Source organism: Panthera tigris, chromosome X (genome assembly GCF_018350195.1).
Source record: "Panthera tigris isolate Pti1 chromosome X, P.tigris_Pti1_mat1.1, whole genome shotgun sequence".
Taxonomy (NCBI): Eukaryota; Metazoa; Chordata; class Mammalia; order Carnivora; family Felidae; genus Panthera; species Panthera tigris.
This window is the reverse complement of record NC_056677.1, coordinates 81,226,420-81,240,493: the sequence shown is the minus strand read 5'-3', so window position 1 is coordinate 81,240,493 and position 14,074 is coordinate 81,226,420. Positions and strand designations below refer to the sequence as shown.

The 14,074-nt window shown below is 37.0% G+C and overlaps 1 protein-coding gene across 3 annotated transcripts in view; it reads right to left on the bottom strand.

Annotated features, from left to right (window-relative positions):
* Positions 1–14,074, bottom strand: part of CENPI (centromere protein I) — an 80,963-nt gene that overhangs the window by 35,282 nt on the left and 31,607 nt on the right. For all 3 annotated transcript variants that reach the window (XM_042975065.1, XM_042975066.1, XM_015542899.2), the window contains exons 7-13: positions 12,653–12,742; positions 11,979–12,107; positions 11,579–11,746; positions 11,306–11,426; positions 3,255–3,346; positions 1,641–1,758; positions 1,489–1,553 (exon numbers count right to left, since the gene is read on the bottom strand). In XM_042975065.1, the coding sequence (XP_042830999.1) occupies positions 1,489–1,553; positions 1,641–1,758; positions 3,255–3,346; positions 11,306–11,426; positions 11,579–11,746; positions 11,979–12,107; positions 12,653–12,742 (783 nt within the window). The remainder of the gene's footprint in view (positions 1–1,488; positions 1,554–1,640; positions 1,759–3,254; positions 3,347–11,305; positions 11,427–11,578; positions 11,747–11,978; positions 12,108–12,652; positions 12,743–14,074) is intronic.

Here is a 14,074-nt window from a genome sequence, read left to right as displayed (position 1 = left end):
GTAAGCCCATTCTTTGAGAAGGTAAATATAAAATCAGAAATGAATCTCCCTTTAAAAGGAAAGAAATCTGGTTCTGCCCCCATGATTCCACTGAAACTCCTCACAAAGGTAGCACAAAACTTCTGTATTATCAATTCCAAAAGAAACTTTCTTTGGTCCTTATCTTTCTGGATCTTCCTGGGATATACGGCAACATTCTTCCTTCACTACTTCTTGATATCCTGTATTCCTTTTGTTTCCTTGGCACTACTGTTCTTCTGGCTCTTTTCATAGCTCTTGAGAAGGTTCCTTCATAGACTCTCCTTTTCAGGTAAGTGTTGAGTATTCCCCTGAGTTCTGTCCTTGGCCCACCATCTGTTTCCTTTCTTCTAACCCTTCCTCTCCCCAGCCTCCCACTCTCAAATATAAATATATGTATGTGTGTATAAATGCATATATAATTACTAAGTTGGACCATATGAAATTAACACTGATCAAATACTTTTGACCTACAAAATGGCAATTTTGTATGGTTCAACCTAATATTTATAGATAAATAGCTCCCCAGAATAATGGAATAAGAGAAGAGATAAAGAATGACTCAATTACAAGATAGGAAGAAAATCACAAAAAGCTGCAAAATGAAGTCTCTGAAGATGTTGGCTGGGGAGAAGTGGTAGGTATTGTCATGTGAATGATGACGTTGGTCAGGTAGTAAGTATAAATAATATAAATTAACCTCAAATCCAAGTTAATGTGACAGGTAGTTAATAAAGTACCATTTGATTATGACAAATACTAAGCAGGACAAGACATTTTTACTGTAAATGTGGCCAACAGTAAGTGACTTAAGGTGAAAACAATGTTACAAAAGAAATACTCTTTATATTGTCACTCTTCTGAAATAGGAATAACCATTCTATACAAAAGTGGCTCTCAGACTCAGTTGGGTAGAACTCTTGGAACTCAGTGGTCTTTTTGGAAAACACACCAAAATAGTAACACATTTTAATTTTATATAAGGTTGGAACAATTTTATTAGCAGAAAATAAGAATGTTATAAATATACAGTATGAATGTCACAGGGGATTTTGTTTGTTTTGGCCATTACTGTATTCCCAGTGTCAAGAAGAGCATCTAGCACATGGTGGGTGTTCAATAAATATTTGTAAAATGAGTAAGGGTATCTATAAAAATATCAAACACAACAATCCAACTAAGTATGGTTAAGTATTTCCCAGTTTGTTTTTATTAATACTAATTTGCCACCTGTTCATTTACTTTGTCACCTGCTACAAGTGGAAGCAGTTCAGGAAAACTGTATGCAACAAAACCTTTACAAAAGAAAATTCTATGCATTAACTTTGACTTGAGTGATGTAGCATCTCGAATCCAGATCCAAGGGAATCCTGGTAGAAAACCACTGCTTTAATGTGGGTTTGGAATTATGTACCACTGACCATAAAACCATACTTCCTATTTAATCTAAGCAATACAGTATTCTCTTACCTTGAAATAAATGGTTGATATAAAGAAGAGCTGTGCTAGATGGTCAAAAAGAAGTGGTTTCACCTCTAGGAATTGAAGAAAAAAGATTATTCAAGATTCCTTTTAATAATATTACAATGAATTAAAGGACTCCAAATTTTCATGATACATACCAGAGAAGCTACTAAAAGGAATCCAGCTCACAAGCTGAAGGAACTGTGATCGACAACAGAGGCCATCCCAGAGAGGAAGGCTCTTATACAGGAATGTTTCACAGGAATAGAACCCCTCCTACAACACAAGTCCATAGTAATAACTCATATAAACCTCTTCAGTCCATAATTACTCTCTAAGCAACCAGTTTATTCTGTGCTATAGTTCTTTTAGACCAAATTTTTTGTCATCAATATAATAAAAGCCTTGGGTTAAGTGCCAGAGTTCCTCATAAAAAGGACCAGATGATTAATACTTGGATACATTACCATCTTCACCAACATAGTTTTCAAATACCATAAAACATCAGTTAGAAAGAAGGTAAAAAGACAAGTTATGTAATGTTTTTAAAGATAAATGAAATTGTACTACTCTGGAGTATATGCAGTCACTTGCACAGTCAATAAGATGTACACAATGTTATAACAGGGCTGTAATTTCTTTAGAGGCCATAGACCAAATTCAAACTCTGGGCAGCTCCATCAGGAGGAATACTGAATGTATATGTTGCTTATATTTCCACCAAAGAGAGGATCCAGGGCTTTCCTTTTTTTTTCCTGTGTTGCCCTGGGCCTTAAATAATGGCATGCACCAGGACTCCATCTTAGACCTCCTTCTCATGACATGAGTTCTCTGGACAATATCATCTATAACATAGCTAAAACCAGCACCTATATAATGAGGAGTCCTGTAGTTTAAATCTCATTCCTCAGCACTAGACTCATTATCTAACTGCCTACTGGGTATGACCTTTTAGATATCCAACAGGCATCTTTTAAGTCAAAATTCTTTCCTTCCAAGCCTGCCTGTTCCTTCTACATTTCCCTTTCTCACTGAATGCCATCATCATCCTCCCAAGCAGGAAACCTAAAAGTCTACCTAAATTCATCCCTTTACCCTCACCACCATAAAAATCACATCCAACTTCCAATTCAATGGTCTCACACCAAACCCTTAAGATTTATTCAACACATTTATTGGGCATCTTTTTTGTATCACATACCAAGATGAGCAATTGTACGGGAAGAAAATTTAGACATAGTTCCCCCTGACCAGGAGCTTATGTGTGAAAACAGAGATGCTGCAAGAGACAGGATACAGGTAAACACAGTGAACTAAGAGCACATAAAACAAACATCTAAACCAGACTAGGGCAATGAGTATAGGCTTCTTGATGGTGCTGAGTGGCAGCTTAAAGTACAGCTAGGTTACTTACGTAGGCCAAATAATTAATTGGCTAGTACATTAAAAAATATTTACTGATTATGAGAACACAGTAACCCTATGAGATCTTACCAATGAATTCAACTGAATGCATTCAGTTAAATCTTCAGTTTGTTCTCTTAAATTACAGCCCTTTCTCTCTTATTCGCATGATTTAAGAAATTCTTTCTTCAAATCCAACAGTACAGAGATAAACATCAATTCAATTCAAGTCTATTTATAACAAGTTTTGAAATGAGTAAATACAGTTTACAAATGATGCCGAGCACTAAAGAAAAGGCATTCAATGGATATCTAAATAAATTTTAGAAAGAAGTGGTGGCATGAATATGAAGCAAGTGGAATCTTACTTGTAAGAAGTACTCTGCCCTGATGATAGTGTCCAGTAAGTTGGCAAATTCTTTTCCATGTTCATAATCATTCACCTTGTACCAAATACACTCTGGAGCAGAAATATTAAACATAAGCAACCGGTTGCATGACAATAAAAACTATACAAAACATAATTACCACTACTCTAAAATGACAAATGATAAATATAAACAATTAATCAGTCTTATACATCCTGATACATCCTAGCCAACTTGCACTGCAGACTGTAACAGTTATGAGGAGTGAGATCGATGTTCCTCAAGAACTTCATGACATAGGGAAATCTTACAGTGAAAAAATAAACTAGTAAAATTAACATACAATAAATGTGATTAGCTTAAGTCACATAGTAGTCCAAGAGAGTATAAATGTATGAATTAAAAGTTTTAGTATAACCCAAACTTCAACTAGGGTGAGATGGGGATAATCTCCGAGTGGTAGGACTCTAGTAAGTGGTAATCTAATAAAATATCACATCTTATCTAAAGAAAAACTGAGCAGGAGAAGGAGAGTTAGCCTGGAACTAACTAAAACCAATTTTGAACACTAGAAAAAAGTCAGGAGTTGCTTACCCAGGAAAGAAATGATCTGGTCAACAGAAATACGATCTCTAAAGAAACTGATCCACTTGGAAAAATTAAATTCTCAGGTCTTACTAGGGCCTGGATGAAAAACTCCCTTACTGCTCTTTCCTCAATTCTGTAATTAAGAACTCTTCCGATGACTAATTTGGCTCCCATCTACACTGACAGCAGAGACGAGATATTATTGTTGGCAGAAATATGTAACATGAACATGTTACCAAAAATAATTCTTTTTTTATTTTTTAATTTACATCCAAGTTATTTAGCATATACTGCAATAATGGTTTCAGGAGTAGATTCCTTAATGCCCCTTACCCATTAAGCCTATCGCCCCCTCCCACAACCCCTCCAGCAACCCTGTTTGCTCTCCATATTTAAGAGTCTCTTCTGTTTTGTCCCCCTCCCTGTTTTTATATTATTTTTGCTTCCCTTCCCTTATGCTCATCTGTTTTATATCTTAAAGTCCTCATATGAGTGAAGTCATATGATATTTGTCTTTCTATGACAGGCTAATTTTGCTTAGCATGATACCCTCTAGTTCCATCCATGGAGTTGCAAATGGCATGATTTCATTCGTTTTGATTGCTGAGCAATACCCCATCATATATATATGTGTGTGACACACACACACACACACATATATGTGTATATATATACACATATATGTGTATATGTGTATATGTGTATATATATGTGTGTGTGTATATATATATATATATATATATATATATATATATATATATATATGCCACATCTTCTTTATCCATTCATCCATCGATGGACATTTGGGCTCTTTCCATACTTTGGCTATTGTTGATAGTGCTGTTATAAACACTGGGGTGCATGTGCCCCTTTGAAACAGCATACCTGTATCCCTTGGATAAATACCTAGTAGTGCAATTGCTGGGTCATAGGGTAGTTCTACTTTTAATTTTTTGAGGAACTGCCATACTGTTTTCCAGAGTGGCTGCACCAGTTTGCATTCCCACAAGCAGTGGAAAAGAGACCCTCTTTCTCTACATCCTCGCCAACATCTATTGTTGCCTGAGTTGTTAATGTTAGCCATTCTGACAGGTGTGAGGTGGTATCTCATTGTGGTTTTGATTTGTATTTCCCTGATGATGAGTGACGTTGAGCATTTTTTCATGTGTCGGTTGGCCATCTGGATGTCCTCTTTGGAGAAGTGTATATTCATGTCTTTTTCTCATTTCTTCACTGGCTTGTTTTTTGGGTGTTGAGTTGGTAAGTTCTTTATAGATTTTGGGTACTAACCTTTTTTCTGATATGTCATTTGCAAATATCTTCTCCCATCCTGTCAGTTGCCTTTCAGATTTGCTGATTGTTTCTTTCAATGTGCAGATTTATTTTCATGAGGTCCCAATAGTTCATTTTTGCTTTTGTTTCCCTTGCCTCCAGAGACGTGTTGAGAAGTTGCTGCAGCTGAGGTCAAAGGGGTTTTTGCATGTTTTCTCTTCTAGGATTTTCATGATTTCCTGTCCTACGTTTAGGTCTTTCATCCATTTTGAGGTTTTTCTTGTGTATTGTGTAAGAAAGTGGTTCAGGTTCATTTTTCTGCATGTGATTGTCCAGTTTTCCCTGCACCACTTGTTGAAGATACTGTCTTTATTTCATTGGATAATCTTTCCTGGGTTGTCAAAAATTAGTTGGCCATACATTTTGGGTCCATTTCTGGGTTCCCTATTCTCTTCCATTGATCAGAGTGTCTGTTCTTGTGCCAGTAACATACTGTCTTGATGATGACAACATTGTAATACACCTTGAAGTCTGAGACTGTGATGCCTCCTGCATTGGTTTTCTTCTTCTAGATTACTTTGCCTATTTGGGGTCTTTTCTGATGCCACACAAATTTTAGGATTGTTTGTTCTGGCTCTGTGTAGAATGCTTGTGTTATTTTTATAGGGATTGCATTGAATACATAGATTGCTTTAGGTAGTATTGACTTTTAACAATATTTGTTCTTCCTTCCCAGGAGCATAGAATAATTTTCCATTTTGTTGTGTCTTCGTCCACTTCTTTCATAAGCTTTCTATAGTTTTCAGTGTATAGATCTTTTTACCTCTTTGGTTAGATTTATTCCTAGGTATTTTATGGGTTTTGGTGCAATTGTAAATGGGATCAATTCCTTGATTTCTCTTTCTGTTGCTTCATTGTTGGTGTATAGGAATGCAACTGATTTCTGTGCATTGGTTTTATATCCTGCAACTTTGCTGAATTCATGGATCAGTTCTAGCCATTTTTTTTTGGTGGAATCTTTTGGGTTTTCCATATACACCATCATGTCATCTGCGAAGAGCTAAAGTCTGAACTCCTCCTGGCTGATTTAGATGCCTCTTATTTCTTTGTGTTGTCTGAATGCTGAGGCTAAAACTTCCAATACTATGATGAATAACAGTGGCAAGAGTGGACATCCCTGTCTTGTTCCTTAGGGGAAAGCTCTCAGTTTTTCCCCATTGGAGATATTAGCAGTGGGGGTTTCATATATGGCTTTTATGATCTCAAGGTATGATCTTTCTATCCCTACTTTCTTGAGGGTTTTTTTTTCCTCTTTTTTTTTTTCTTGAGGGTTTTTATCAAGAAAGGATGCTGTATTTTGGCAAATGCTTTCTCTGCATCTATTGAGAGGATCTTGTCCTTTCTTTTATTGATGTGATGTATCTCATTGATTGTTTTGTGGATATTGAACCAGCCCTGAATCCAGGTATAAATCCCACTTGGTCATGGTGAATAATTTTTTTAATGTATCATTGGATCCGGTTGGCTAGTATCTTGTTGAGGATTTTTGTGCCCATGTTCATCAGGGAAATTGGTCTATAGTTCTCCTTTCTAGTGGGGTCTTTGGTTTTGGAATCAAGGTAATGCTGGCTGCATACAAAGAGTTTGGAAGTTTTCCTTCCATTTCTATTTTTTGGAACAGCTTCAAGAGAATAGGTGTTAACTCTTCCTTAAATGTTCGCTGGAATTCCCCTGGAAAGCCATCTGGCCCTGGACTCTTGTTCTTTGGGAGATTTTTGATTATTAATTCAATTTCATTATGGTTATGGGTCTGTTAAAATTTTGTATTTCTTCCTGTTTCAGTTTTGATAGTATATATGTTTCTAGGAATTTGTCAATTTCTTCCAGATTGCCCATTTTATTGGCGTATAATTGTTCATAATATTCCCTTATTATTGTATTTGTGCTGTGTTGGTTGTGATCTCCTATGTCATTCTTGATTTTATTTATTCGGTCCTTTCCTTTTACTTTTTGATCAAACTGGCTAGGGGTTTATCAATTTTGTTAATTCTTTCAAAGAACCAGTTTCTGGTTTCATTGATCTGTTCTACTGGGTTTTTGGTTTTGATAGCATTGATTTCTGCTGTAATCTTTATTATTTCCTGTCTTCTGCTGGTTTGGGGTTTTATTTGCTGTTCTTTTTCCAGCTGTTTAAAGTGTAAGGTAAAGTTGTGTATCTGAGATCTTTCTTCCTTCTTTAGGCAGGCCTGGAGTGCTATATACTTCCCTCTTATGACCACCTTTGCTGTAGCCCAGATGTTTTGGGTTGTGGTGTTATCATTTTCATTGCTTCCACGAACTTTTTAATTTTCTCTTTTACTTCTTAGCCCATTCATTCTTTAGTAGGATGTTCTTTAGTCTTCCAGTATTTGTTACCTTTCCACATTTTTTCTTGAGGTTGATTTCGACTTTCACAGTGTTGTAGTCTGAAAATATGCACGGTATGATCTCGATCATTTTGTACTTGTTGAGGGCTGATTTGTGTCCCAGTATGTGATCTATTCTGGAGAACGTTCCATGTGCACTGGAGAAGAATGTGTATTCCGATGCTCTAGGATGAAATGTTATGAATATATCTGTTAAGTCCATGTGGTCCAGTTTGTGATTCAAAGCCATTGTTTCCTTCTTGATTTTCTGTTGAGATGATCTGTCCATTGTTGTAAGTGGGGTGTTGAAGTCCCCTACTATTATGATACTGTTATCAATGAGTTTCTTTATGTTTGTGATTAACTGATTTATATATTTGGGTGCTACCACATTTGGAGCATAATTGTTTACAATTGTTAGAAATTCTTGGTGGATTGACTCCTTAATTATGATATAATGCCCTCTTCATCTCTTTGTGACAGTCTTTATTTTAAAGTCTAGATTGTCTGATATAAGTATGGCTACTCCAGCTTTCCTTTGTCGACCATTAGCATGATAGATGGTTCTCCATTCCCTTACTTTCAATCTGAAAGTGTCTTTAGGTCTAAAGTGGGTCTTGTAAACACTACATAGATGGATCTTATTTTCTTATCCATTCTGTTACCCTATGTCTTTTGATTGGAGCATTTAGTCCACTGACGTTTAGAGTGAGTACTAAAAGATATGCATTTATTGCCATTATGTTGCCTCTAGAGTTGGAGTTTCTGATGATGTTCTCTTGCCCTTTCTAGTCTTTGTTGCTTTTGATCTTTTTTTTTGTCTTTCCCCCCCTCAGAGAGTCCCCTTAAAATTTCTTGCAGGGCTAGTTTAGTGGTCACTAACTCTTCATTTTTGTTTGTCTGGGAAACTTTTTATCTCTCCCTCTGTTTTGAATGACAGCCTTGCTGGATAAAGAATTGTTGGCTGCATATTTTTCTGATTCAGCACATTGAATATATCCTGCCACTCCTTTCTGGCCTGCCATGTTTCGGTGGATAGGTCTCCTGCAAACCTGATCTGTCTTCCCTTGTAGGTTAAGGACTTTTTTCCCTTGCTACTTTCATGATTCTTTCCTTGCCTGAGTATTTTGTGAATTTGACTATGATATGCCTTGTTGATGGTCGGTTTTTGTTGAATCTAATGGGGGTTCTCTGTGCTGCCTGTATTTTGATGTCTGTGTCTTTCCCCAGGTTAGGAAATTTTTCTGCTATGATTTGTTCACATAACCCTTCTACCCATATTTCTCTCTCTTCCTCTTCTGGGACCCCTATTATTCTGATGTTGTTCCTTTTTAATGAGTCACTGATTTCTCTAATTCTTAAATCGTGCTCTTTTTCCTTAGTTTCCCTCTTTTTTCGTGATTCAGTGGTCTCCATAAGTTTGTCCTCTATATTGCTGATTTACTGCTCTGTCTCATCCCTCCTTGCCGCTATGGCATCCATTCGAGATTGCAGCTCAGTTATAGCATTTTTTATTTCATCCTGAGTAGCTTTTATCTCTGCAGAAAGGAATTCTAATCTGTTTTCAATCCCAGCTAGTATTCTTATTATTGTGATTCTGAATTGTGGTTCAGACATCTTGCTTTTATCTGTGTTGATTAAGTCCCTGGCTGTCATTTCTCCCTGTTCTTTCTTTTGGGGCGATTTCATTCATTTCGTCATTTTGAAGGAAGAAAAGTAATTAATAAAGTTAAAAAAATTAGAATTAAAAAATTAAAAACAACATAAAAAAATCAAATAAAGGATGCTAGATCCTAGGTGTGTTATGGTCTTGTTTGTGATAGGAGCTTGACAGATTAGAGAAAAAAGGGAAAGATAAGAAGAAAAAAGGAAAATGTTTGAAAATTTGAAAAAAATGAATGCAATGAAATAGAATAAAATGAAATGGTGGAAGTAAAAAAACAGAATTTGAAATATTTACAAAAAAGTAAAAAATAGAAAAAAATTTAAAGAAAAATATTTTAATAGAAATGTATTAATGTACTCAAGAATAAGAAAAGAAAAACATTGAATAGATGGACCAGCAAACAGACGGAAGTATGATTGAAATTACATCAGTTTCCCCTAGAAGGCAAACTATGAAGCACTTTATAGTCCATATACTAAGCAGGCAGAGAGACTTGTGTTGTTCCTGAAGAGCGAGGTTGGTCCAGTTGGGCGGGGCTTAGTGTAAGCAGGCAGAGAGACTTGTGTTGTTCCTGAAGAGCGAGGTTGGTCCAGTTGGGTGGAGCTTAGTGTAACTGCTCCATTCTCCACTAGATGGTGATGCTTAGATTACTCGGGTGGATTGCTGTGGCACCTGCAGGTGTGTATGCACATGCGTGGAAGGGGTGAAAACGTTGTCACCTAGCTACCCAGTCTCTAGTATCAGAATTCTGTGCTCTCCCCCATCAGCAATCGTGTACCTCTCCTTTGTCTCCAGCTTCCATCCACTCCCTGCTTTTACACTGTCAGTGACCTAGCCATCAGGTTGCCAGGCGGCACCTCCCTCCTGAGTTTTATCTCAGATGTAGCTGTGTTTCCCAACCCCTCACTTCTGAGGGACTACAGCTGTGACCTGCTCAGACTGTCTGGGAAAGGGTCTCACTGAACAATGGCCAGGTACCCACCCGTCCTCAGTAACGTTTGCGGGACCATGCTGCTGCTGACGCCCAGAGACTGCAGCTAGGTGCCAACCTGCCCCAGAAAAACTTCATGCGATTGTGTAGCAGCAGCGTTTCAGGGACTGTGGTAAATCACAACACACATCTGGCACCAGGCTGCCCCCTTAATGTCTTTGTTCCAGCACCAGTGAATATGGTTGTTCTCCAGGGTCCGTTGGGACCCTTGCCTTTGGGGTGGCCACACAGCCTCTACCAAATGTCCTCCCAGCAGGGGAACTGCATCTCCCCATTTGGTCCTCTGCTCCTGGGGACTCGCCTTTCCCACCAGAGAATTGCTGGTTATTGAGCTGCAGATTTTCAGACTCTGCACTCCCCCAGTTTATAAAGTGTTAATGGAATTTAAACCCTCTTCTTTCTCCTTTCTTCCTTTTTTTTTCAGTCCCTGTGGCTTTTTCCACATTTCCACTTTCTCCTCAGCTGCTTTTGGGGGGCTTGTTTTCTCCTGTACTCTCCCCCCGCTCTGTACTCTCTCCGCAAGCAAAAACAGCTCCTTTCCCTCCACGGCTTCTATCTCTCCCAGTTCACCTCTCCACACTGTGTACCTGTGGGGTTCTGTGGTTCAGGTTGTGCAGATTATTGTTTTAAACCTCAAATCAGTTTTCTAGGTGTGCAGGATGGTTTAGTGTTGATATGGTTGTATTTCATGGATAGAGACATAAAAAAAAAACTTCCATGTTGTTCCACCATCTTAAGAATTATTTCTAGCATGAAGTAGTAAGTTGATATCCTGACATGTATTAGTCTTCTCGAGTGTGGTTAGCATTAATCTGATTATTTTGTGGGTTGAACAGCAAGTCTCTGCACAAAGATGAAGAGGTTTTGGGATTGTGATGGTCATCAAAATGGAGCCACCCAGTGAGTTTGGGTGGCCATCCAGCAATGTTTCCTTAACAACATACCTCCTTTATTACTATATCTTAAAATTAGTATAAAGGAAGCATACGAGCTCTGAATATATGATTATTAGAGAGATAGTTACAACATATGAAAGCTCCTCCTATTTAGAATTTGTTACCCTTATAAAAGATATAAGCTATTTGGTTCCCTCCTCATGCAATCAATGAGTTTAAATATCAATTTTTACCTTCCTGTAATGTTTGACTCAACCAGTGATAGAGTCTCAGTAAGATGGACTCGTCTTTGACAACGTTAATATAGTGAAGCAGCAGAGAGTTGTTCAACACTGCACCCATCTGAGAAGGCAGCTGCAAAGACAGAACAATCAAGTGTAAGTATATGAAACGGAGTAAAAGGAACATAGCAACAAGGAAATCATCAGATAGGAAATACACAATAAAAATAAAGGCTTTGCAGATTGAATGGAAAATATAGATAAGCACATGGTCCAGTCACATACCTCTAAGCAATGGATGTTCTTTAAGAGTTGAGGGAAGCTTTTAAGCTGTTCTAGTGGAAAGGATCCATTACTACGGAGATAATCAGAAAGAGCCATCCCTTTTTTCCCACATTCTTTACTGCAGCTACTAGAATTCAGCATGGGTATAACTGAGTAAGAATTCCATTTCTAAAGAAGAAAGACAGTAAAACAATCTATCAATGGACTAGACAGACTACAAACTAAATGTAAAAGCAGTTGTTAAGTTGTTCAGTTAATGAAGTCTAAATGTGGTTCACACAGAATTCTAGGTAATTAAAATGTATTTAAATTTCTATAATCTCTTGAATCATCTGAATGTTTACTGTTTGGCTTTAAGAAAAGAAACCTGCACAAATCATTTGGAGTTTTAGACACTTACTCTTTTTACAGGATGGACATTAGCTGGACCTAACATTAATTTTACAGGTTCAGGAGGGGGTCCCTGAATCCTTTGCCTCACAGCAAGTAGAGCTGTCTCCCACAGATTCTCTGAATTCCTAAAATAAATCTATAAGAAAATTGGATTAAAGTACATAAATAGGTACCCATAACATGAAGCAATATAAAATACAAAATTCTTAATTGAAAATGTATTAATTATGATACATTTTTCTGCCATGCAAATGGTTTTTTTTCTGATCAAGAATCTATTTTATACATTAAATAGAATTAAAACAAAGTGCCAATCCCTTAGAAAACTTCCTAGAAACAATGGCATAATACTAGATTTTTAAAACAGTATGCTGTAGGGGGTGCCTGGGTGGCTCAGTCAGTTAAGTGTCTGTCTTCAGCTCAGGTCATGATCTCACAGCTCATTGGTTCAAGCCCCACATCGGGCTCTGTGCTGACAGCTCAAAGCCTGGAGCCTGCTTCGGATTCTGTGTTTCCCTCTCTCTCTGCCCCTCCCCTGCTTGCACTCTGTTTCTCTCTCTCAAAAATAAATAAACATTAAGAAAAAAATGAAACAGTATGCTGTAAACATTTCAAATCTGTAAATTAACTTAATAAAAATATTTCGATCTCAATATGACTTATCACTCTTTAATCCCTCACCTTTTTCCTTGCAGGCAAAGATACAGAAATCAAAGTAGGAGCAAAGAACTTATACAGCGATAACAAAGCCTGGAGGTGAGGCTGCATTCCCTGAAATGAAATAAGAGTTCTCAATTTTCAATTCTTTGGCATAAGAAAGAAAAGTAACAATAAAATAAACAGATTAAACATATATTCCAACCCTAATTTTACTATGTGATATGGCTATTGGAAGATGCTATAAAAAAATCAAAGAATAAATAATCAGACATTTTAAGTCAACTATCATAAAACTACCCTCATGAGCCTGTGGACTTCTTTTATGACCTTTTCTTTTTTACTTTTTCCTTAATATTTTCTCTTGTCTTCTATGCCCATGCCTTAGGTCTACGTCATACTTACTAGCATGGCTTACTTTCACTGGTAGCATACTCAGGACTCAAAGTTGACTCATTCTTGATTTAGACAGAAAGGTGGGAAGACAAAAAGGGAAGCTAAGAAAACAGGGCAAGGAAATATTAATACATTATCATAATTCCTGGAAAATTAACTAGGAAATCCAACAACAGGTACGCAGTAGTCAAGCAGCTTGATACGACTAAAACAAGTCTTAACAAAAACATTAATTTTAGAATGACAGAAGTCATTACTGCTGGACACCTGGCTATCCAGGTAGATATATCTGGCTATCCAGAGAAAGCATACTACTAAAACGAATTCCAAGAAGGGGCACCTGAGTGGCTCAGTCAGCTAAGCGTCTGACTTTGGCTCAGGTCATGATCTCACAGTTCGTGAGTTCAAGCCCCGCATCAGGCTCTGTGCTAACAGCTCAGAGCCTAGAGCCTGCTTCAGATCCTATATCTCCTTCTATCTCTCTGTCCCTCCCCTGCTCATGTTCTGTCTCTGTCTCTTTCAAAAAAATATTTAAAAAATTTTTTAATGAATTCCAAGGAAATAACCAAATTGTTTTGTTATATTACAATTTTGTTGAATCAAATATTGTACAAAATAAGACAGGCAGAAATTGGGGCTTAGAAATACAGTGTTCCTATTTTTGTAACAGCTTCTTGAAATTAAATTTGTTATAACAAAACCAAAATAATCCAGTTTATCTACACCGAAATATCTTCTGATCTCTGTACTAATTGTCAATTAGTATAAGAGTTTGCTTTGAGTTGGAATGTTTTTTGATAGAGAAAATATTTAGTAGAGGAGAGACCTTTAGAACGTACTGTCTAGTTAACTAAACATATCTTTGTTGTTAAAAAGTTAACACTCTTTTCTTTTTTAAAAAGAATTCCAGTTAAATATGACATATTGAAAATAGATGTTTAACTCTGGGTCCTCCCAAAGCCCCACTAAAAAGTAAAGGAATGAAAAAGGCATAAAGCACAAGTTCAAAGAAAACAAGAGAGGATACAACAGCAAATGAGACATCCCAAA